At 33.9% G+C, this 26549-nt stretch overlaps 1 protein-coding gene across 1 annotated transcript in view; it reads left to right on the forward strand.

Moving 5' to 3' along the window:
* The window catches only part of LOC114325931 (uncharacterized), a 424930-nt gene that overhangs the window by 276260 nt on the left and 122121 nt on the right, over positions 1-26549 (forward strand). Inside the window, exon 13 of the mRNA XM_050660141.1 lies at positions 2179-2317. Within this exon, the coding sequence (XP_050516098.1) occupies positions 2179-2317 (139 nt within the window). The remainder of the gene's footprint in view (positions 1-2178; positions 2318-26549) is intronic.

Raw genomic sequence — 26549 nt, forward strand, 5'->3', positions numbered from 1 at the left:
TGAAAAATCTACGTACGTGGTTCAACACAACCACTACACACCTTTTGAGAGCAGCAGTGTGAAAAGTAGAGTTTGCTATGATGGTCGCCAATATCCGAAACGGATAGGCACTACAAGAAGAAGAAGAAGAAGGCCGTACTAGTTTGGCCTAGGTGTGCGTCTTTATATCAGGATAAACTAGTTTGGCCTAAGCCAAACTAGTTTGGCCTGAAGTGTGTTTATTTATATCAGGATAAACTAGTTTGGCCTGGGACAAACTAGTGTGGCCTACGCGCGATAGGATAAACTAGTTTGGCCTAGGCCAAACTAGTAGTTTGTCCTGAAATCGGGTTTGAAACTCGGGAAACATATATATGACTATCTTTGAACAATCTGAAATAGATCCGACTGCTAGTACCGAATTACAGCATAATAACATGATATTGATGCCCTGGCGACATCAGCATAAAACAATTTAAAGTTTTATTTTAATAAAATTAAAAATATTAAAAATAAAACTTTTATTGAGACCAATTTTCTGGTAACGCCTTCGTATTTTCTACAATTTACAAACCAAACCAATGCTGGAAACAAAGAAGGCCGCGGGAGGTCTATAAATTGCATCTCACTCAATGCCTGTCCAGCGTGGCAAAATTCCAATGAAAAATTGGGATTGCATACTCACTAGTAAAACTAATCGAAAATACTAATTTCGATGCAAAAAGAAACCAAGAGACGTCTTATGTTTCAGTTCGTTCAGAGAGTGTCATAAACACCCTTACCGGTTTCAAGCTAGTTAGCTGTCATCAGTATATAGGAATTGTATATAGGACAGTGTATATAGGAATTTAAAACAATTAAAATTTTTTGGATCGTTACAATTTGTAACCTTGAATTCTATTCCTAATCCATATTATAAATCTTAATTTATATGATCATAAATGAGTTTTTAAAAAATACAACGCCGTTGTATCACAAAAATTGTTAAAGTAGTTTTTTTCTTGTTTTGTTTGACAGTAATTCTCGTTTTACTTGCAGAATATATGACTATTACTATAACTATTATTTATATGTACGAATACCTTTCACGTGTGGCAAAATTCAATTACAAATCGCTAGGTTTAATCTATAGTACCGTTCGTACATCTTATTTAAAAAATCCATGAGGAAAATAAAATTCCTGTAGCTGGCTGTATACCATAAATCACAAAAATACGAGATACCTTGTAAAAGGTATATTTAAAATAAACGTTTTCGGATTAAAAAATCATCATCAGTGTTACTAAAAACCAAAAAATAGCATGCCTGAGCCACCAAAATGTTTTGGGTAAAAACCCTTTAAATGTTGAAAATTGTTGTAATACACTACATATTTTTAGTAATATTTAGTAATGTTGCAAATATTCCTAGGTATTACCCAGCGCAACATAGGACTCTTCCCACGTGGTTGGAATTTACAGATTGAAACCTCACTTGTTTTCAGTCCATTGTTTGAGAAGGTTTCAGTCCTTAAATTCCAACCACGTGGGAAAAGTCCTATCTTGCCCTGGGTAATATTCAAGAATATTTGCAACATCACTAAATATTATTAAAAATATGTTGTATATCACAACAATTTTCAAGATATAAAGGGCTTTTACCCAAAACATTTTGGTGGCTCAGTCATGCTATCTTTTGGCTTTTAGTAACACTGATGATGGATTTTTTAATTCGAAAACGTTCTGTGATTTAATGGATCCCTTGTTTAGGGAATTTTATGTATACCTTTTACAAAGGATCTCGTATTTTTATTATTTAAAAGTCAACATACATAGGTCAAGAAAATACTAGTTATAATTTAGTCGAAATCGTTTTAGGATTTAAGGATTTAGTTTAGGTTTAAAGATTTAAGGATAAAGTTTTAAGGATTTGTATTTGTTATGGTAAGTATTTTGGTATATTTTAAAGCAACAGGTAAAGTATTGCAATAGAGATGTAGTCTCAATATTTGAACACATTTTTAAACAATGAATACGTGATTTTAAGCCGCTTTGGCCACTGACACGAAAATCGCCTAGCAAAGTGTCTTATTTGGTGCTTTCCTTCTCTCTATGTGTCTGTCTACCGCCTGCTGTGTATGTGCATGCGATGGCTGCCCGTCACGTGACTACTCGTCGATGACGTCGACCCGACTACGGCCGATTGTCTTCGGAAAAACAGAGGACTATCACGGCTCGAACACGATCTTTCTCGTAAGCACGCTCATGTCGGTGGTAGGGGGTGTGTTCGTTGTATTTGCTACAATGGCCCTTTGCTACAGGTCAGTCGTAGTACACAAAAACTTCTCGCTCTGTCTAAGGTTAGTTCTCGCAGGCTATTGACCAGGTAGAAATCCACGTTTTTTCTCAGCATCCGTAAACCGTTTCTTTCATTTTTTTGATTATTTAAATGTTCGAAACGCTTATTGAGTTGCGTTTTTGCCGAGTATACACAGCTGATGGGATGTTAAAACTAAAAATCTTACAAATCTAAACAAAACATTTTAAAATGCAATATCCTACGCCTACGTCTTCGATAACTTCGGTATTTTACATAATATACCTTAGTATTAATTAATTATAATTTTATTTACAATTCAAATCAAAAGATTTTATTTTCAAATTTCGTCAAATAGGTGTATTAAATTAATAAACTATTTAGTAAAATATGTGAAGATGATGATTTTTAAGTTGCTGGCTGTTAAAAACGTGAGATATCAGAGATAAAATGAAAGAGAGCTAGCGCGCAACGCCACTGGTTTGACAAGATGACAGTTTTAATAACTCACATGCATCATTAAACCTTGTCAACCATGGCAAACTAGTGACGACGAACTAGCTCTCTTTCACTTCACCTCTGATACATCGCGTTTCAGCTAGCAACCCTATTTTGCAATCATTTTTCACAGACAAACTTATATCATCGTATTAGAAAAAATTGGCGTTAATTTGATATAAGAAACATGCATTTACCTCATATACGATTTTTTTAAATGAATTAATAATACTTAATTAAAACTATGTGTAGCCAATGTTAGACTTGCAATGTATTCAGCAATATTTTTTTTATTATTTTTTAATGATTTTAATTTTCAATCGTGTATTAAGATTTGTCATCACGTGTGAATGTCCAATCAGATTATTATAAAAGTGGGAATTTTCTACGTATATTATTATAGTTGGAATAATTTTTAGGTATTTTGTTTATCTTTAATTACAACGAGTTTTATAGTTTTGACAACTGTCTCATTTAAGAAAACCATAATAAACTCTTAGTTCTGCATCAAATGTCAAATTGTCACTAGGACAATACATAACGGCAATTTTAACCGGCAATTTTTTATTTTAATAAGTGAAAATTATATTTTACATTTGTTTGTGCCATTTTGATTTTCAGTCTGGAAATCGTTTTCAAAAAATATCATTTAAAAATTGTTAACGCGTAGCTATGCAAGGTGTCCCAGACTAATTTATCTACGCTATATCTCTTAAACGAATAGAGCTTTTCGAATTGGACAAAAAATGATCTATTTCTTTTCTAATACACTTTATTATGGAGTAGATAAAAGCATCCTCTAAATGATCGTCCCTTAGTTACAACCTCTAACTTTTTTAGTAGCACCCTGTAAATTTTTTTATAATTTTGCATGTGGTCTTTCATCGTCTATTCAACAAATTTTTCTAAAATAAAATTTGTTCCAAAGTAATCAAGAAAATGTCATTTTATTTTTGTTAAATTAATCAAGAAAGCCTTAAAGCTTAAAGTAACAATAAAATCAAAGCAATACAAATTACATGAAAAAAAAGTTGAAGTAACAATAATTAACTAATTAATATTATTTACATTAGATGTTCGAATTGTAGTTCACCTGCTGCAACACACATTTTTCGAATCGTGCCAATATTTCTGGTATGTAGGTAACTCAATTTGTCATTTTTCGGTTTTTCACATTTACACAAAAATGTTTCGATTGAAGGAAAAACTTGTTTCTTTTTTATATAAAGAAATGTTTTTTTTATATAAAGTCACAATATTTGAAAAACTTTTTCCGTTATTTTATATCTTGGATATTCGAAATGTGTGTTGCAGTAGGTGGACTACAATAATTCTAACATATAATGTAAATAATATTAATTAGTTAATTGGTATTTTGTTTTATTTTTTCATGTAATTTTTATTACAGTTATTTTTATTATTCCTTTAAGGTTTAAGGCTTTCTTGATTAATTTAACAAAATAAAAAATAAACTGGTATTTTCTTGATTACTTTCGAACCCATTTTAGTTTTAAAAAAAATTTTGAATAGAAGATGGAAGACCACTTCCAAAACTATAAAAAAATGTACAGGGTGCTATTAAAAAATTTAAAGTTAGTGGTTGTAACTAAGGGATGAACATTTCGGGGATGATTTTTTCTACGCCATAATAAAGTGTAACAAAAATGGAATAGATCAGTTTTTGTCCCGTTCGATAATCTCTAGTCGTTTAAGAGATATAGCGTGGATAATTTAGTCTGGGACACCCTATATATTTTTTTAAAACGATTTCTGGATCGCAAATCGAAACGTCAAAAAATATAAAATATTAATTTCATTACAATCAATTGTCGTTTAATCCCATATAATTACAATATTATCTAACTTTTTAATGACTGGTGCCCAATATTCCAGATGCTTTTAAAATTTGTAAGACTATTTGATCTAAATTGTACATATCTTTATATGAATAATACTTTTAAGGGTATAAAAAGTTTATTTCCTACGACCGACGATCCGTTTATAGGTAGCTAAAAAAACATGTTTATATAGAATGTAAGCTAGCATCAGAATTGGGATTTCCTTGATTTGCTGTGAACTGGGTGAACTGATGTTATTTAAATAAAGTTATAAACGAAGTTCAAGAAACATTATAAAAAAACGGAAGTAGCTTTTGATATTGTATAACAAAAGCAAAAACTTTTAAATATCATTTTATTCGAACCTATAACCTATTATAAGTTTTCTTTAAAAAGATTAAAAAAACTCTCAAAAAAATAAACTTACTTTATTCAAATAACCAAGAATCTACGCATTGATTGTTTTGGTTGCAATTGTAAGATTTTGGTTCTACCATCCCTTATGTATTTAAAACTGTTTTCTACTTTCTGGAATTTTCAGTTGCCTTTAAGCTCTATAGATGCCTGTAGCTGTATAATTTTGTACTCAAAAAAGTGGCCGAGTTTAAGGTTATGTTATTAAAATAACAATTATATTAATTTAAAAAATGGCAGTTATTACAAACAATAATATTTTATGGATTATGTATATATATACTTTCATATTTGAGAAAAAATATTTTGGTACGCATATATTTCTTTAATCTGTTAAAGTTCTCTGTTCCCGCTTAAAAATTTAATTTCAAAAAACTCACAAGCAATATTTTTTCTTTTTTTCTTTTTACATAACATTTCAAGGTTTAGTTGATATCTCCTCTTCTATATAAAATTGATTTTGGTATTGAGTAAAATCGTGTGTTTCGTTAAACGTTTATTAAAATTTCTATCTCTCTGACTTATATACACTTTTAAGCAGGTAATACAAATGATTTTGTAGACAATAAGTGTGCCATCATCTTTATCTTTATATTTTTGTATGTATGTATTAACTGAAGGTAAAAATGATATAGACTACAGTTCGGGTATGTATAAAATTAAAAATATTCTGAAGCTGTGTTCTTGTGGCATGTCTAAGTTAAATGTTATGTTTTTATGGAGTTATTCCACAATTGATTGTAATGAAAATTTCGTTTTTAACTGCTGTTTGAAGTTCCGATTTATATTCCGAAAATTATGTTTAAAAAAGATTATTTCAAAGATAGTTAGGACTGTTTTTATAACAAAAAGTTGTGTAGGATTATGTTTTTTTAAACTTGACAGGTTTGACTTAGATTTTGGTGGCAAATAATCGTGTTTTAGTTAAAAATTCTGTGAGTGGTGATTTTACCCTCAGCCTGATATCAAATTCTGTTTATTTTGTCTGTGTGTGTATTATTTGTTTGCGTGTTATGCGTTTGTTTATTATTTTACTAGATAATAAACTTTCTGTTAATCTGTCAATGTTGGTATATTGTTGTTACTGATATATTCTTTTGGTACGGGCAGTCACGTTATGCTGATGTGTTTGCTACATATTTTTCGTCATTAAGTAGGATGAGAGCTGCTTCTTTTGATTTTTCTCTTTTTTATGTACGTTTTTGTATGATTGTTAATGCATCTTTCCATTTTATCCTATGTTAATTGTCCCATGCATGTAAGCATACCTGTAATTTGTCTAAGTCTCTGTTTTTGATGTATTTTTCATGCTCGTTTGAAAGCACAGACTTCGACAAATCACAGATATGCAAATATTCCTGGAATAATGTACACAGAGTGCAATAGAAATATGCATCAATAAATATGATAAAATTGGACATAAAAAAAGGAAAATGAAGAAGGAGCTGTCATCCCACTAAAGAAAAAAAATGTGTAGCAAACCCATCAGAATAATGTAGCAGGCGTTGATTGAAAATACTAAAAAAGGAAGTCAGCAAGAAAAATATACCAACATAAACCGATTAATAGATAGTCCGTGACACATCGTCTACAATTACATATAGGACATAATACAACACACAATAAATAAACATACATAAACATAATACATAATCACACAAAGTACACAAACAAAAATACCCGCACATACAAAATAATAAAAATTTAATATCATCCTCAGGTAAAAACACCACCCTCAAAATTTTCAAGTAAAATAATTGCTGCTGACCCACAAGATGAAGGCAAAAAATATCCTTAATTAAAATTAACTTTTGATTATAAAAACACACAATATTTTTGAAATAATCTTTTTTCGAAACCTATTATTGGAGTGGTACTCGAAACGTCAAACAGCAGTTAAAAACGTAAAATTTTTATTGCAGGCTGTTGTATCGTAATCCCATATTATAAACATAATATTGTATAAAATTAGTTGTGGCACATGCCAAAAGTAAACTGAATTAGTCGGAAAGATAGGATTTAAAAAAAATGTAATATTTAACACAGAACAAATTATTCAGCGAAAAAATAGTCTACCGGTTTTTATATTTTATGTTCAGATTGTCGACCACAAATTTTTTTATACTCTGATAATCACCAAACTTAAATATATAACTTAATTGTTGCAATTTTCTTGTATTTATTTCGTTTGCCCACCAGGTAAATGGTATATTATTTAATATACTTTCATTATGAATTACAATATTTTATATAAGGTAATTATATGTAATGATATGTTACACCGAAAAGAAAAAGGAAATTATTGTAAGCCAAAATTGTTTAGGTAGTCTTTATATTATTTTACAAAAATATCAGAATCATATTTTTATGTTGGCAAATACCAATATATGCCGACTTGGATCTTTATTTTTTTTTGTAGTTTTTTATATGATACAAACGATATGATACAAATATTTAATTACTTAAAGCGAGATAAACATGTTTAATAATAAACTATTTGAAATAATATAAAATAGAAATAAAAACTCATAAAAACTGTAAGTAAAATATGAAAGTATAAATACAATCAACAATTTTCTGACAAATGTATTTCTCAACCTGGACACACATATTGACGATTTGATCCTTTTGGTAAGTGGTAGTGACTTTTCGTAGATTTTTAAACTACAACTTTTTTAAAATTTTTAGTTCGTGTATGGGAAAAAGTATGACACAAAGAGTGCAATAACTAAAGGTACTTTTTCTTCAACACGAACAATTTTGCTGGTTCTAAGCTTGTTTATGCTTTCTAGTTGTCTTGAAAATTGTACTTAAAAATTTAAATATGCATTAGGCAAAAAGTTTGATAAGCTATTTTTCTTACAGAATTTGCTTGAGTAGTTAAAATATTAAAAATGATTTAACAGGAAAATTGAAAATCCTGTGAGTGAAAGTTATAGAATTATCTGTTAAAACAAGAAATAATTCAAATGTGATAAGAAAACATCATAGATGGTCACTTAAATGAGTGCTCAATAATATTTTATAATATTCATTAGATTTTCTGAAAATGCTGAATCTAGTCGATTTTTTTTTAAAGGGTCATATTTGGATGATGTGGACATCTGCTATTTGTCAACTCCATCCCTTCCAGTGCCACCAACAATTAATTTTACATAGAAAATAGACATTGTGTGATAATACATCAATATTTCGGGTATTTCGCTGGAGATTTCAGGCATCCGTACTTTTTTTTCATATTTAGGATACTGTTTTCTTATGACAAACTATAAAATTAAATGTATTACCTCTCTTTAAAATTAAACGTTACGCTGATAAATTGCTAAAAGAAATTGTTATAATATGAGGCGCTCCGAGGAAAAAGGGCGAATACGCCAGTTACAGTTTTTTTTTTATTGCAATGGATAGCCTGATCATTATTCGAACAATGTACCACCATAACATGGTTTATTCGTCCTTTCTATTCAGAACTATAATAGGTTGACTTAACGGAAGCAAACTGTATGAATCTTAAAAAGTATGGTAAATGTTCCGTGGAACAACGGCGAATACGCCACCGCTACGTCGGTACACAGCTAGCCCTCCCACTTCTGTCTTGCCAAATTTCTGAATAAAATTTCCGTGATTTCCGTCTTATTTTTACCGTTTTAAGCTACAGTGTCGTTTTGCTTGTCAAAACAAGTAGTTTTTATTTTGATTAGTTTGAATAGTTTGAGTTACTTTACTAATAAAGTTAAAATTTTACTGCTACAATGTCAGAAAGCGAGTTTACAGAAGACCAAAACAAAGGCTACACTAGAAAAAGGTCGAAAACTGAAGACACGTGGCAAAAGAATGTGAATAAAGTTAAAAGAAACTCAGGTGAAGAATACAGCACCATTAAAAACAGAAAACTTGTGCCTAAGCGGACTGTGGGAAGTCCCTGTTCCTGTGGATGTTTTGAGAAAGTAGGTTTGGAGAAAATTAGTATAATTTTTAAAAACTTTTGGGAATTATCTGAGTATAACCTACAAAACGCTTACTTATCTAAAAGAGTGAAATCTGTTTCTGTCAACCGTTGTCGCATTAAAAATCGACCTAGTCGAAAGTTACGTAGTATTGAGTACAGTGTACTTTTTGAAAGCAATGAATTTAAAGTCTGCAGAAAAGCATTCTCTGCGATTCATGGTGTCACTGAAAAGAGGGTTCGAACTGTTTTGAATAAAGTATCCACAAGTGGCACTGTAGAATTGGACAGAAGAGGAAATAAAAATCCAGTTAACAAAGTAAGTGTATAAATGAAAGAAACTGTAATGTTACATGTAAATAGTTTACCCAAATGTTCAAGCCATTACAGCAGAGCAAAAAGCCCTTACCGAAAGTACCTTTCCACAGACTTAAACATAAACAAGTTGTATGACCTGTACTGTGAGTGGATGACAGAAAATCACCCTTTAATTGACCCTGTCAGCTCACGGTTCTATCGTGACACATTTAATAAAAAATTCAATATTGGTTTCAACCCTCCTAAGTCGGATACTTGTAATTTTTGTGACAAAACAGATATGGAACTTTCAAATTGTGATGATTTACAACGTAACCAATTGCAAGTTGCCAAGGAACTTCATTTAAGATGAGCCAAAGCAGTTCAAAAAATACTTAAAAGTTATAAAAGTAATAATGAAGACTCAGTTTCAGCAATTTGTATAGATCTGCAGCAAACTCTCCCTACCCCTAAACTGACGACATCTGTACAGTATTACAAAAGGAAGCTTTGGACCTACAATTTTGCAGTCCATGATGTTAAATCTGGAAAATGTGTTATGTACATGTGGAATGAAAGTACTGGAGGTCGTGGTTCATGTGAAATAGCAAGCTGCTTGTCCCATTACTTTGATTCTATGGATCATCAAGTCAAAAAAGTTGTGCTATTTAGTGACAATTGTGGGGGCCTGAACAAAAATATGAACATTGTTTTAGCTTGTTTGAAAAAAATTCATGAATTAAAATTTGATTTCATAGAACATTACTTTATGATTCCTGGACATTCATATTTACCTTGTGACAGGGATTTTGGTCACATTGAGTTAAGGCTTCGAAATATTGATGTTTATTCTGAAGACCACTATATTGACTTAATTCGTTCATCAAGGAAGTTCAGACCATTCAAAGTAGTAAAAATGACATCATCAATGTTTTTTGATTTCACTGCTCTTCAGAAGTTAATTACAAAAAGAAAATCAACTGCTAGTTTTAAAGATGGTAAAGTATTTCTTTACTCCAAGTTGTTCAAACAAGGGTTTTCCATACAACCAACGTACCAAAATGTTTTGTCCGAACAAGTTGTTTTGCAGAAAGGAAAAGTAGGAGAATATCAACGCCATTTGTTTGATTTATCTGCCGCAGTTTTGTCTCCTAAATACCAACAGCCTATAAAACTTTCAGAGGAAAAAATAAAAGACATCAAGTCACTTCTTCCATACATACCGCTTCATCATAGGAGTTTCTTTGATGAGCTGATCTCTCTCCAAGAATCACAAACCAATTTGGCAACGCTAACTGGAGAAAGTCAGGATGATGTTATGGATTTTTGCTTGAATTAATAATTTATTGTTTGGTGTTTTTTTAGTTTTAGATTTATCTTAAACAGAACAATTTTTAATTAAAAAATGTTTTTCATATCATATCCTTTGAATAAAACTTTTTTCAATATCCTGAATTATAATTTTGGTTTAGATGGGGTGATCTTATTTGCTTAACAAGCAAAACTTTTTATAAAAAAAATAGTTTTTACCTAACCGCATTACAAAATTTTGATGACGTGTATATTCGCCCTTATTGAATTAAAAACACTTTTTCAACTTTAATCGCGTTTTTCTCAAAATGCCCATTTGGCGTATTCGCCGTTTGTCCACGGAGCGCCTCATATAATGTGTTAATTAAAAATTCTTTTTGTTACATTAAAAACTAAATTGAAAGAGGTTTGTAAAAAGTTCAGCTATTTGAACTGTTTTTGGTAACGTTTAACAGCGATATAAATAGGAAGCAGCAATTTTAGGTGGTTTTAATTTGAAACCAACCTCAAGTACTAAAAATATAGCTCAAGAATCTGTTTTTTCGCGCACTACTCTTCGCAGTGTACTGCAACATTACAAATTCCATCCCTACAAAATACACTTGGTACAGTCAATAAATGAAGTTGATCCAGACGAACGACTACAGTTTTTTGAGATTGTGACTGCAAAATATATGTATGACACTGTAAGCTCACATAATTGCCACAATGGGGCTGATAAAAATCTTAAAGATTTTTACAAAACGCATACCTCATAGCCATTGAAATTAATCTTATGGGCAAGAATTTATGGGAATAGTTTTATGGAGCCATTTTTTTGTATCAAAATTTGAACGGAAAAGCATATCTAGAATTATTAGAAGCACAATTGATCCCATTTTGACAGATATCACGGAAAATATTATCAGATACTCAGGGCATGATTTGTTTTTCCAACAAGATGGCGCACCTTCACATTATAGCAAACTTAAGGCGATACCTTAACGGTTTACTAGTTTAAGAATTGCTCGAAGTGGTTTTATTAAATGGCCTGCAAGATCTCCCGATTTACTCCTCTCGACTTTTTTCTATTCGGTTATTTAAAAAGCAATATCAGTGGGTAAATCTTGAGTCCTGCTTTATCGGAGGGAGAAAAACGACGGATATTGCATGAATTTAGTCTAATAAGCCTTAAAATGGTTTAAAATATTTACTATTATTTCGAACAGCGACTTTATAATTGTTTGGACGTTGGTGGAGATCATTCTGGACATTAATTAAATAACTATATCTGACAAGGCCACTGTTTTGAATCATAAATTTATTAATTTCAAACGTAGTCCATTTTATTTACGTTGCGTTTAAAAAAGATTCCTATTAATGATACCAAGTTCGTTTTAATGTAATTATTGACGTAATGGAAAAAAATTAAAACTTACTGGCAAAATATAGTCGTTACGTTTGATTCTTGAGAGGTGGAACACTTTTAATAAATTGATATTTTTTATAAGAATAGAGTTAATATGAAAATATCGTGGATGCCTACATTCTCCAGGGAACTACCTATCTAATGATCCACAAGGAAAAAAGTTTTCCTGTAACTGGCTGTATACCATATATCACAAACAATTAAAGTAAAATCCTTTGTAAAAGGTATATAATTTATTAGAATTTCCTAAAGTGGGTACATCACATAAAAAGAACGTTTTCGATCTCATAACAGATCACCATTAGTGCTGAACCTAAAATAAGTATAACCTAATAAGTTAAAGCAAATTTAAAATGTTGACTAAGGTTGAAAAAAAAGGTTTAGGTTATACTCGTAGGAAGCTAACATGCTAAGCCACCCAGATTGAAAATATTTGGGTGATACCCCTTTAAAATCAAACAGTCATGGAAATATTGACTAGAACTGTTGTAAGTAACATGTATGTCGTAAATATTACATGATTAGGCCCCGGGCATTATTTGACCCCCACTTAAGAGGAACATGTTTAACCTCTGAACGCGTTCAACTCAAGTGAGGGTCGTCAAATAGTGCCAGGGGCCTAATGATGTAATATTTACAGGATCCATGTTACTTATAACAATATTACTCAATGTTCCCATGAATGTATAATTTTAAAGGGTTTTCACCAAAGTATTTTCAATTTTGCTGGCTTAGTATGTGAGCATCTTTTGAGTATAACCTAAACCTTTTTTTCAACCTTAGTCAATATTTTAAATTTTGCTTTAACTTATCAGGTTATACTTATTTTAGGTTCAGCACTGATGATGATCTGTAATCGAATCGAACACGTTCTGCATACGTGATGTAGCCCTTTTTAAGGAATTTTAATAAATTTTATACCTACCTTTTATAAAGGATTTTACTTAAATAAAACGGGATAATTCCCGAGTATAACGGGATAATACACCAGGGAGTGTTTTACTTCACGTTAAGTGATTTATCTTCAATTTTTGTATCTAATGATGTGCCACACATGGTATATGTATTACCTATTTAAAATTAAAAGTTTGTGGTACTGGAACGTAAAGGTTGATAAATGACAGTTAATATCGTTAAAAGATGTCCTTTTGGAATAAAAATCGAACTGTTTTAGCATTTTCACAAAATCGAATGAATATTACGAATATCAGTGTTTACTCTCGTACATGACCAACCCTGTTTATTGTCAAAACTAATTATAATTTCTTGTTTTCATCTGCTTTTTCGGAGAATATTAATCTAATGCTAGACACACACGTCCGACATGCATTACGTCCACACACTTGACATAATGTTTTTAACTGTTCTGCTTTTAATTGTTCGAGTACGGTGACGTAAAATTTTTAGCAAACTAAGTTCTCAATACAATAGTACAGAAAAGGACCATAAATATCGTTCTCATACCACTAGATTGACAACAGAGGGAAACTCTCTGGTTACTACATTCGCAACTTTCAAAAATTATAAGCCATACGGGTGCCGAGACGAATATTAAGATGAGGGAATTTTAAATAATTCACGTCCCATCTGCTCATCGTGGTAAAAATCCAACGAGAAGGTTTCCTAATTACTCCACGAAAAAAAATAATAAAAAATGTATAAACATTTTCAATTTCTTTGCAACCTGAAAATTCAGCAGCATTATACTCTAGTCAAATCGGAGAGTGCAGGACGAGTTTATACCGATTTCGGGGCTTTTTTGCCCCTCATCAGTAGTCCCATATCCTCTTCTCTCCAATTCAACCAGGTACCTCGATCTGTGCCTTCCCAGATTGCAAAGAAAGAAATGTCACCGATATCGTAGCGACCTTTGCTAAGAAACAAACTAAGTTCTCAATCCAGTTAGGTTAATTGGTTTGTCAGTTACAGAGAAAAATCAAAATTGACATATTTGAGACAATATATATCGTTGTTCTATGTATTTGTGCAGAAGATTGCGACGTTGCCAAACTATTATTTCGGAATAAAGTGGGAATACTTATTTCTAACTTATACCGAGTTTATTAGTAACAATTTATTTTACTATATCTACCTCATACTTAGGATAACTATTCTAGATATAAATCTGAATAACCTTAGAATACGAGTGTTTTATTAGTAACAGTGTTATTCTTTAACAATATCGCTGTAGTTGTTGCTGGACAGGAAAATCGTCATTGTATACCGGGTGTACCAATCGGACTCAGTTTTTTTCTCAAAGTTCGCAACACCCTGTGGAATATTTTAGCACAAATAAAATACTAAAATTTAAACACAACTAAGTTTTAGGTTTTCTTAACATTTTGTTTTTTGATTCATTCGCTTATATTGGAAAATAAAAAAGTTAGGCACTTTAACAACTAGCCATGTTTTACGTCAATAAATCCATATTTTCTACTTAGTTTAACAAATAAGCCTAAAGTAGGCTATGATAAATTACAATTTGATAAATGTCAAATTGTCAACAGTCAAAAAGTGTCTGGTTTGTGGTAAAAATTAGTGTATTTATTATTTAAATCCGTAATTCTTTTTGTTAACTGGTGGAAATGGAACTCGCTACAAGGAATTTGACTCGCGATGAGTGTTTTCAAGCAGTGACTTTGGATAGCAAAGTACTTAGCTACCATGCTATCGGCTCCGTATATTGGTAACAACTTTTTGCTAATGCATGATACTGCAACACCTCACGTTGCACAAACTGTAACCGAAATATACAACAGGTAAATCTATTTACTTTAGAATTGGCCACCGCCTAGTCCAGATCTTAATCCAATCGAACATTTGTGGAACATAATCGGCAGAAGACTACGACAGCGTTTGGCACCTCCTAGAACCTTACAAGAGGTAGAAACAGTAGCTCCCAAGATTTGGAATGATATTTTTTAAGACCAAATAGCAAACATCATTTGTAATAAAAACTTAAAAAAAAACGGTATAATTGGTGCACCCGGTATAAAATGACAACTAACCTGTCTAAGTACATTACTATTACGGGAATATTGTTATAGAATAAATCTGTAACATATTAAAGAAATCGCTCAAATCGGACAAGATGTTCAGGAAATTCGAGACATCAAAAATGTCCCATTTTTAAGGTGGTGCGTAAATTTTACTGTTTAGTGTATAATATGTTATACAGATATGATTAATAAATTATTGAAAAAAATAATTTAAGGCCGTATAAAAGCAAAATATCCATGGCAAAAGACAATTATTTATCTATATACACTGCGCGTCATAGAAAACGGGCACCCTAAAAAATGGGTTATTTTTGAGGTCGCGTATCTCCTGAACCTGTTGTCCGATTTAGGTGATTTTTTTAATATGTTATAGCCTTATTCTTTGTCAATATCACTGAAATATTGTTGCTAAACAGGTAAATTTTCATTGTATACCGGGTGTACGAATCAAACTGTGTTTATTTCTCAAAGTTCGCAACACCCTGTGGAATATTCTAGCATTTACAAAATACTGAAATTAAAATTTAACTATAGCCTCTGTTCTAACCAGGGGCTTTGGCTCATGCGCACTGGTTCCTGCACTTTTTAACCGTGAATGGTTGTAAATCATTCAGCCTGTGGTTAGAGCAAGGGGACAGTTCCTATGGTTCAAATACTACGAAATACTACCACAGGAAACTGTAAACTCTTTAATGTTAAAGGGAAATCAACATTGAACATAAATAAACAATACTCTGCGAGAGAATTATACTCTACAATAGTTTGTTATTGTTAAACAAAGGGTTGAGAAATACATGGTGTGAGCGGCGAGAATAACTACACTACTTACGAACATGAGAGAGAGTGTTAGCAACAAATTCGTTGTGGCTAGGCGTCAGAATCTTGCACATACTCTTCTATTTACACTAGAGTGGGGCACTGCACTTTCATACACTTTACTGTTTTTTGACAACAGAGATACTAAATATAATAAATTGTTTGTAGGTACAGAGCCCTTGAGAGAGTTGGCATCATAGCTTACGCGAGCCAATAGTGCCTAAAACGATCGGCGCTACACTAGGTACATACTTAAACGGTGTCTAATTTGCTACTGGTGACTTACTAAAAAGAACTACCGGTGGTTCGAGGGGGCGAAGGGGAAAACTACAAGAAATGTGTTGTTTTGGCATAGCAACAGCAACAGCTGAGCTCAAGTTTTGGGAATCAGTGGCTCGGGCCACAACTATTTATCTGTGTTCCATCAGCGGCGTGGGGAGTTATTTTTTCTCGCTGTGCACAGTTTAAATGCAATTTGAACATTCTGCCACCACCGGAAAAGCGGCCATCCATGTACAAGGCGGAGAAGACTACACTACGCGACAAACGACAACACGATACCTAACAATTTTACATATATGCATATGTATATAACGCAGCTGGTTTAATTTGATGAGGCGACCATGTCATCTGAAGGGAGGGGGCAAACTTTTGTGATGGACCTGGTATATTCACCATTTGTCGTTTTAAGACGTACGACTCTAACCTTACCGTCTTTCCCTGGTATTACCTCTAATACCCTAGCTAGAGGCCACTTTAATGGAGGCGTGTCTTCATTTTTTATTAAAACAACTTGATCTACTTTCAGATCTGTTTGTGGGCGTAACCACTTTGGGCGTTGCTGCAACCTGTTAAGATAATCTTTTGTCCACCTTTTCCAGAATATTTGCTGTGCCTTAGTGCACCTTTGCCAAGATGTGAGTTTATTGTCTAATTGTTCTGAAATATCTTTGTCGGGATACGCGGTTACTGGACCACCAATGAGGAAGTGCCCAGGTGTGAGTGGCTGCAAGTCGGAGGCGTCATTTGATATTGGAGATAGAGGTCTAGAGTTCAATATTGCTTCAACCTGTGCTAATATTGTGTAGAGTTCTTCAAAGGTATAACTAGAGTTACCTAGGATTCTTTGTAAATGGTATTTTACACTTTTGATGGAAGCTTCCCAAAGCCCACCGAAGTGAGGAGCCCTAGGGGGAATGAACTGCCATTGCGTTTCATTCTGCGATAAATATTCTCTAATTGCGTCATAATTACTTTGGGTTTTGAAAAAATCATAGAGTTCTTTCAGTTGATTTCTTGCCCCTTGAAAGTTCGAACCATTATCGCTAAATATTTTGGAAGGGTTACCTCTACGAGCTATGAATCTTTTGAGAGTCGCTAAGAATGCCTCTGTGGTGAGATTGGAGATAAGTTCTACATGTACCGCTTTCGTGACCATGCAGACAAAAACTGCGATGTAACATTTCGTTACTGGGACTTTTCTCAATTTTGAAGATTTTACGAGGTAGGGTCCTCCAAAGTCGACACCTACTTTGAAAAATGGGCGGGATGCACAAATCCTTTCTTTGGGGAGATCTGACATAATCTGTTCAGCTACTTTTGCGTTGAACCTGTGACAAATAGTACAAGAGTGGATAATGCGTTTAATTTCTCTGAGAGCATTGAGTGGCCAATATCTGAGTCGGAGATTTGAGAGTGTATTTTGCGGTCCTGCATGCCGCAAACGAATGTGTTCTTTTTTGATCATGAGTGTGACAACGTGAGCTTTGGAGGGGAGCAATAGCGGAAATTTTTGATCGAAGGGTATCTCAGCGTTAGCGAGCCTGCCGCCTACGCGGAGGAAACTAGAAGAGTCGAGAAAAGGATTCAAACTTAATAACTGCTTATTTGACAAGGGGCGATTTGCGGAGATTTCTGCAATTTCTTTTGCAAAATAATGCGATTGTATGGCTTTTACTATGCGATCATGCGCTTCAGAGAGTTCAGAGGTGGAGAGCGGTTCAGAATTTTTCTCTTTATTTTTCAGTACTTGAGTGAATCTTAATACGTACCCCACTGTACGTTGAAGGGTGGAAAACTTAGAAAAACGAGAGAACAGAGATAGCCAAAAATTTTCAGGCTGAACAAGAGTAGTAAGAACAACTTTCTTTTCTTCGGGTAATTTGAGAGAGGGTGGGGGTAGGTTATTTACTTGCGGCGTTTCAAAGTCTGGGTTTCGTATGAATTCTGGGCCATGGAACCAAATTTCAAAATTACTAGGTTGAAATGAGCCTCTAGACAGCATGTCGGCTGCATTATCTGGGGATGAAACGTGCCGCCACTGGAACGTTTCACACTGACTCTGTATTTGACTAACACGATTAGCTACAAACGTGTTCCATCTACTTGGGTGAGAATTTATCCAATGTAAAGCAATAGTGGAATCAGTCCACAAATTTACTGAGGGCGGAGATCATTTTCAAATATACTTAAAATTTTTGTAGTCAACTTCGCGAGGAGCAACATGGCACATAACTCTAGTTTGGGGATAGTGATTATTTTCTTGAGAGGGCATACACGACTTTTACTGGAAATTAAGTTACATGAAATACTATTATCTGAGTATTTAACTCTGAGATACAAAGCACACCCATACGCTGATGAGCTGCTGTCAGCGAATCCATGAATTTCAATACGAGAGACATCTTTACTAACTTGCAATTGTCTAGGGATGACGAGATTTTTTAACTGGAGGAGATTTGACACAAAATCTTGCCAATATTCAAGAATAGCGGAGTCACAGATGGGAGTGTCCCAATCAATTTTTTGCAGCCAAAGTTTCTGCATAAGGATTTTTCCATTTACTATGACTGGATTTACTAGACCTAGGGGATCATATGAGGAGCTAATTATCGACAAAACTTTTCTTTTCGTGAGAGGAGTGACTTCTAGAGCAGTGGGGACAGAGATTTTAAATTCATCGGTAGCGGGGTTCCATTTGATGCCTAAAACTTTGCAGGGTAAGTCATCTAAATTTAAATCTTTTTCTTGGGGGTCAGAGTGAGAGATTTTTTGCAACATCTCTATTGAATTGCTGCACCATTTGTGTAATTGAAAACCAGAGTTAGCGAGGGCGGAGTTTAACTGAGTGTACAAAATTTCTAATTCAGAGAGAGAGTGCGCTCCACACAAAATATCGTCAACATACGTTTGGTAGAGGAGCGCATGAGAAGCAAGAGGGAGATTAGTGTTTTTCTGTGCGATGTCCTTTAAAACTCGACAAGATAAGTAGGGAGCAAAAGTTTGACCAAATGACACGGTTAAGAGTTCAAGACATTCCAGTTGATCTGAAGGGGAGTTGCGCCAAAGTATGTTCTGCAAAAAATTTTGTGTGGGGTCTGTTTTGATTTGCCTAAACATTTGACGTATGTCAGCGGTGAGTGCGAGGGGGAAAAGACGAAATCTTAAGAGAATGTCATACAGATCTGGTTGGACCTGATAACCTTTAAGTGCTATATCATTGAAAGAGAGCTTCGAGCTGCTGGGACAAGAGAAATCGTACACGACTCGAGTTTTTGTCGTAACGTGGTCGCTTCTAATGACGGCCAGGTGGGGAACGAAATACTTGTTCTGCGAGAGCGAATTCGTAAGGGTTAGGGGTATGGGTCGAGCGTGACCTTGAGCTACATAATCATTAATAAATTCTTGATAATCTTTCAACAGATTGGGGTTTTTCTGAAGTTTGTTTTCTAGCGATAAGAAACGCCTCTTTGCGATAGAAAAGGAGTCACCTAGCTTGAGGTATTCGTCGGGGGTTTTAAAGGGCATTTTTACAACGTAAGTGCCATTTTCTAAAATTTTAGTACTGGAGGTGAACAAATTTTCAACAATTTCATTTTCAGGTGCGGAGTGGGAGGAAGTGTCAAGGATTTCTTCTTGGTTCCAGAATCTATTTAAGAGAGTATCTAGTCATAAATTTTCTTCATTATGTTCGAGGGAGAGAGCGTCAGAGATACCTGTAAACGCGTAAACTTTTTCTTTGGGGGTATTTTGGAGACAATGTTGGGGGACATTACCAGAGATCACCCAACCCAAATGTGTATTAATTAACGATGGGAGTCCTTTACCTAAATGTAACAACCCATGAGATAATAGCGAGTAATAAATTTCAGCGCCTCCTAAAATTTGAATCTCGGACGGCACTGCAAATGTGCTATCAGCTAAGCAACTGATTAAATGTGCAGGTATATTTAATTTTGCGGGGTTTATACTATACTGTGGCAGACGTTGTGAAATGGTATCGATAACAGAGCAATCAATAACAAAATTCCTTTTATTAACTTTTGAATTAATTTCCAGCTTAACTTTTTCGCGAGAGATTAGCGTTTCTTGTCCGGATAAGCCGGACACATGCAAATTTTGTGTTTCAGAGGGTAATCCTAATTGTTCAGCCAACTTTGTTGTTACAAAACTATTTTGAGAGCCGTTGTCTAATAACATTTTAACAGTCATGGGTTGACCGTTGTGAGAGAAAACTACCACTTCAGCTGTGGCTAGCAAAACTTGCGATTCCTGATTTCTATTTTGTGTAACTGCGTTGTGCGAGCTCGCGTAAGAGACATCGGTTTGTGACCTATAATTTCCACGATTTACATGGTTACCTGCTTGGGGGGCTTGGTTTGGACGCTCTTGTGCGTCTGGCGTAGTACTTTGACGCGAATGTGCGTCCTGTTGCGAATAGCGGCGTGTGCGAGAGTCCGGAGTATGATTCCTTGAATTATCGTGGTAAGAATTATTTTGCCGTATATTAGAGTGCTGTGGGTGAGTGTGATTATTATTCGTATGATAAGTTTGGGAGCGCGGCGCATATTGAGTGTTGGAGTTTGCCTGTGAGTCTAAGTGAATCAAAGTGTGATGCTTTTGGCGACAAATAGAACAACTTATTGTTGACCGGCAATCCTTGATTGAGTGCTGATAACCTAAACAATTGAAACACAGCTTTTTCTGTTTCACACTATTAAATCTTTCGCGAGGAGGGAGAGCGGTAAATCTAGCGCAAGAATAAATTCTATGAGCACCGTTGCAAATCACACAAGTAGCGTTAAAATTCGGAGAACTGGGGCGTGAGTGGGGGCGGTTTCGTGGCGAGGGGGGGCGAGCATTAGATTCACAACTTGCATGCAAGTTAACCTTAGGTTTGAACGCGACCGTTTTATTTTCTTGTACATTGTGCTTTTTCTCATTAGCGTTTTCAAAACTGGACAAATTTTCTAAAATAACGCAACGTTTATCTATAAAATCAAAAAATTCTTTAAGAGTGGGGATTTAGCAGTTTTGCGTTCTTCTTCAAAGGACTTTCGCGAGTTTGCATCTAATTTTTGTTCAAACAGAAATACTAAAAGAGCCTCTGTCAAAACTTTATCGGTGAGATTTAGATTATTGAGACATTCGATATCCTTGCGCAGCGATGAGGCAAACTCTCTCAAAACCTCAGAGTTACACTTATTAATTTGGGGGAAATGTACAATATTTGACAAATATTCGTTTACTACAATAGATTTGTTCTCATACCGGTCTCTCAATGTCTTAAGTGCAACTGCGTAATTAGAATCTGTAACTTTTAAAGTATCAATTAACTTAAGGGCGGATCCCTTTACTAAGGTACGTAAATAATAGAGCCTCTCAGCATCTTTAAGCCGAGAGTTACTGCCAATTAAAGCTTCGAAAATATCTATAAAGCCTCCCCATTCGGAAGGGCGTGAACCGTCAAAACTTCCGAGCTTAATGTCAGGTAACTTAACATTACTATGTAAATCTTGAGAGACAGGTACAGAACTATTATTGCGTATGGGGGTAGAGCTACTAGAGGGGGACAATTTTTTAATTGAATCTTTCAGCGCGGCGATACTAATAACAAACATTTCTTCCGTTACCTCCCTTTCTTCAGAATCTGTTAAATTGTCATTTTCTGCTACTAAAATCTCTATCGAGTCTTGTGCGATTGAGTACTTATCAAAATATTTCTCTACAATGTCTAACTTTGCTTCAAAAATTGAAATCGACTTAGTACCCTGTGATTTTTTATTAATCCAATCCTGAACGCGAGTTACCTGCCCTTTGGCAGCTGTCCTGTTATTACATAGCGATTTGTAATCCATTATTTAACTTTTATATGAGCAAAATACAAATTTTCATCAATTTACTTCCTAAGAGATTTGAGTTATGCACTAAAAACAAGGTCGTAGAAAAAACTATGTTAAATACGCGTGTATGCTGAACTGAGTAAACCGACAAAAAAAACTTTTTATACTAGCGATACCTGTTATACATATCACCTTTTTCATGTATCTAAATACTTATACCTACCTATTTACATACAACATAAAAAAAAATCATATATCTTAATCAGCGTAAAACGAATAAAATGCATCATAAACTGTAACAATTACGAGTTACACCCTGTAAATCCTAAAATGTTTTCATATATTTATACACCTAAACTCGAAAAATTAATATTATAACTCATCATCATTGTGAGATTAAAATCAGTTTTAACTATTTCTACTTTAAAAATTATGAAGAAAAAACCTGTCTGTAGTCCACTTGTCGGGTCGGGGTTTCAACTGCTAGATTGCTTGCGGTGTTGCCGTCGCTTCAAAACTTTCTTGAGAGCCTTGAAGCTTTCTTGATTGGAGCGTTGGCGGTGTTGATTCGTCTGCGATTCTTTTGTTACCGAAGAACTTGTATTCACGCGCTAGCGATTCTGCCCGGGCGCGAGTTGGTTTAACCGGAGACAATGTCTTTAAATAGGAGACTTATTACACTTTATTGTCTATGCGTGCTTAGAGAGAGAGAGAGAGAGAGAGAGAGAGAGAGAGAGTCCGAACGGACTCCAAACAATCTTAAGAGATAGAGTGAGCTTGTGATGCGGGAAGGACCTTTGATGCCCTTAAGAATGGCTTTAGGATACTATCCAAAGGGGTGGAATGTGGGTGTAAGAGCAAATACATCAACTAAGGTCAGCCAAGGGCTGAAATACTAAAATTAATAGGCTACGAAGGGCCATTTACCCTTTGAAGGCTCGAAGGACCATTTGTTCTAACCAGGGGCTTTGGCTCATGCGCACTGGTTCCTGCACTTTTTAACCGTGAATGGTTGTAAATCATTCAGCCTGTGGTTAGAGCAAGGGGACAGTTCCTATGGTTCAAATACTACGAAATAATACCACAGGAAACTGTAAACTCTTTAATGTTAAAGGGAAATCAACATTGAACATAAATAAACAATACTCTGCGAGAGAATTATACTCTACAATAGTTTGTTATTGTTAAACAAAGGGTTGAGAAATACATGGTGTGAGCGGCGAGAATAACTACACTACTTACGAACATGAGAGAGAGTGTTAGCAACAAATTCGTTGTGGCTAGGCGTCAGAATCTTGCACATACTCTTCTATTTACACTAGAGTGGGGCACTGCACTTTCATACACTTTACTGTTTTTTGACAACAGAGATACTAAATATAATAAATTGTTTGTAGGTACAGAGCCCTTGAGAGAGTTGGCATCATAGCTTACGCGAGCCAATAGTGCCTAAAACGATCGGCGCTACACTAGGTACATACTTAAACGGTGTCTAATTTGCTACTGGTGACTTACTAAAAAGAACTACCGGTGGTTCGAGGGGGCGAAGGGGAAAACTACAAGAAATGTGTTGTTTTGGCATAGCAACAGCAACAGCTGAGCTCAAGTTTTGGGAATCAGTGGCTCGGGCCACAACTATTTATCTGTGTTCCATCAGCGGCGTGGGGAGTTATTTTTTCTCGCTGTGCACAGTTTAAATGCAATTTGAACAGCCTCAGGTTTTCTTAACATTCTGTTTTTTGATTCATTCGCTTATTTTGGATAATAAAAAACTTATGTACTTTAACAACTAGTCATGTTCTTCATCAGTATAGGTTGTTTGTAAATAAGTGCGACAAACTTTAAGTGGCAATTCTGCATGAAAAGTTAATGACCGTTTGCTTTATAAACTTATGTCCGCAAATGCTTCGTTTATGAGATACGGGATGCTGATTTTTTTTTACAAACTGACGATTTATTTTATTGCCCTAAAACCGGTTGAGATATGCAAATGAAATTTGGTAGGTTTTAAGAGATAGTTATTGCGAATTTTTGACTTGCAATTAAGAATTTTATATTCACTATTGGCGTGCATATGATCGGTCATATTACCCGTATGCACGCCAATGGTGAATATAAGATTCTTAATTGTATGTCAAAAAGTGTGCAATAACTACGTCTTAAAACCCACCAAATTTTAGTTCCATATCTCAACCGGTTTTAAAGCAGTAAATAAATCGTCAGTTTGTAAGAAAAAATGCAACATCCCGTATCTCGGAAACGAAGCATTTGCGGGCATACAATTATAAAGCAAACTGTCATTATTTTTAAATGCAGAAAGTTTGTCGCACTTGTTTAGAAACACCCTGTACTGAAAAAGAACATGCCTAGTTGTTAAAGTACCTATCTTTTGTATTTTCCAACATAAGCTAATGAATCAAAAAAAAAAGTGTTAAGAAAACCTGAGGCTATAGTTGGGTTTTAATTTCAGTATTTTATAAATGCTAGGATATTCCACAGGGTGTTGCGAATTTTGAGAAAAAAACACAGTTTCATTCGTACACCCGATATACAATAAAAATTCACCTGTTTAGCAAAACTATTATTACAGGAATATTGAAAAAGAATAAGGCTATAACACATTCAAAAATGGGACAATAGGTTTAGGACATACGCGACCTCAAAATTACCCATTTTTTAGGGTACCCGTTTTCTATGACGCGCAGTGTATTAAAAAAATTAAAATACAAAGTAGAAAAAAATTGATTAGTTTATTATAAGACCGGATTTGAATCCTATGGGACCCATTTTTAGATTTGTAGGTGGGATGTATTCAGAGAAGCCAAAATTCACCCTAAACTGTCCATCACGAAAAATGAGAAAATATTTATCTCAAGCACACTTTTGAAGCTTACAGAAAAATTACAGTGAATATTAGTGAATGTTGCACAAAAATGTCAATGATATAATATTGTGAAGTTAGTCATATTACGTATTTCCTATAAATGTAGCAAAATTTCAAAACTGGATTCTTCTACAAAGAAAAGGCATCTATTGAGTTTTCTAGTGCTTTTCATTGTTCATCATATTTTTGGAATACACAAGTTCTGTTAATTCTTTTTTTTTACTAGTATAAAAGAGAGGCTTTAATAGCTTGGATTTTTTGTTTGCATATTTATTTCACTCAAAAATTCATAAAATTATTAGGTTAAGTCGCTCTATATTCTTCACAGTATAATGCCTAACCCAAAATATTTGTTTATTAACGGTACAGTTTTCAAATATTGGCTGTTTACTAGAGAGCATGTAAGTTTAGAGATTTATTAGATAATAATGTATTTTCACATTTAATACTTTTATTTAAAAGTGATGTAAAAATGCCAGAAAGATAATCGGTATTTTTTTTATTTTTATGCCGATGTTAGATGTTATCAATTGGCCTGCTATGTTTTGTTTCTGATATATCAGATTGCAGTTTTCATCCAGCAGTTATACTGTATTGCATCGATGTCATGTGATAAATTCATATTTTTGTCTTTAATTTCATAAAGCCCATTTTAGCTTTTTTTCGTCTGCAAATCATTTTTTAATTTCATAACTTTCTTATCTTTAGGTTTACTGTAATTTGGTATTTACATAGAATAATTGGAAAAAAAATTTGAGAATTGGTAAAATGCTCCAATGTCGTAATATCCATATACTCATTATTGATACATGAAACTAGCAAAAAACGAAACATTGACAAAATATTGAAGACATTTATAAGGTTTTAATGTCTTTAGAAAAGTGCAGAAAATCATCGAAACAATAATGCACAGTTTATACTTGTAAAAACTGTATAGGTAATGGATAAACCATGTTCGTATACTGCAAGTTTTTCGAAATGTTTAAGTTATACTTGTTCCTGTTCCTATTATTAATTCCCAGTAGATCTGTTGAAAGTCGTTACAAACAAAAAGCAAGAGGTTAGTGTTCAGTGCAAGCTTATATTCATAGCACATATTTTCAAAACCTTTTAATCTGGGAAAACCTTTGGATTACATTCTCCTCGAATACTAAATACCTTATGAACGCATGCCATAATGCAGGTAAAAATGTAAAAATAGCTTAAGATCTTCAATACACCTATATCGATACTGAGAGCAACAAATCTGAAGGCACTAACACCGTTTTTTCTCTAAAAAGTTTGTAACCTGGAGATTCTATGGTTTATTTTGCTCCTTTGTGCTGCCCATTAGATAGTGATAAATCGGGCTATTACCCATGATTCCCACTACGGTATGGTAATATAAAGTCTCTGTAGGTTTTTGGACTATACGCTGGCCAGTAAAATTTGTTTTTTGGATATAAAGATATTTCCTCCATATATATTTTTCATTTAGTTACCTAATACAAAGAAATTATTTTGGAATCCTATTATGGATCAATTTGAATTATCATAAGTTGATTAGTTACCATGCTAGTCTAGCAGTTTGGGAAAAACAGGAAATAAAAAGGATAATGATTACATCTATTAATTATGAAAAATTTCATACATTTTCTTTATTATACCCTATTCCACGAATATACGACTGTGTTGGATTATTTCGACAACAAATATTTTATTGTGCAAAATATGAAGAACGAAAATAAATTGCAAATTACATC

This window comes from Diabrotica virgifera, chromosome 1, assembly GCF_917563875.1.
Source record: "Diabrotica virgifera virgifera chromosome 1, PGI_DIABVI_V3a".
Classification (NCBI taxonomy): domain Eukaryota; kingdom Metazoa; phylum Arthropoda; class Insecta; order Coleoptera; family Chrysomelidae; genus Diabrotica; species Diabrotica virgifera.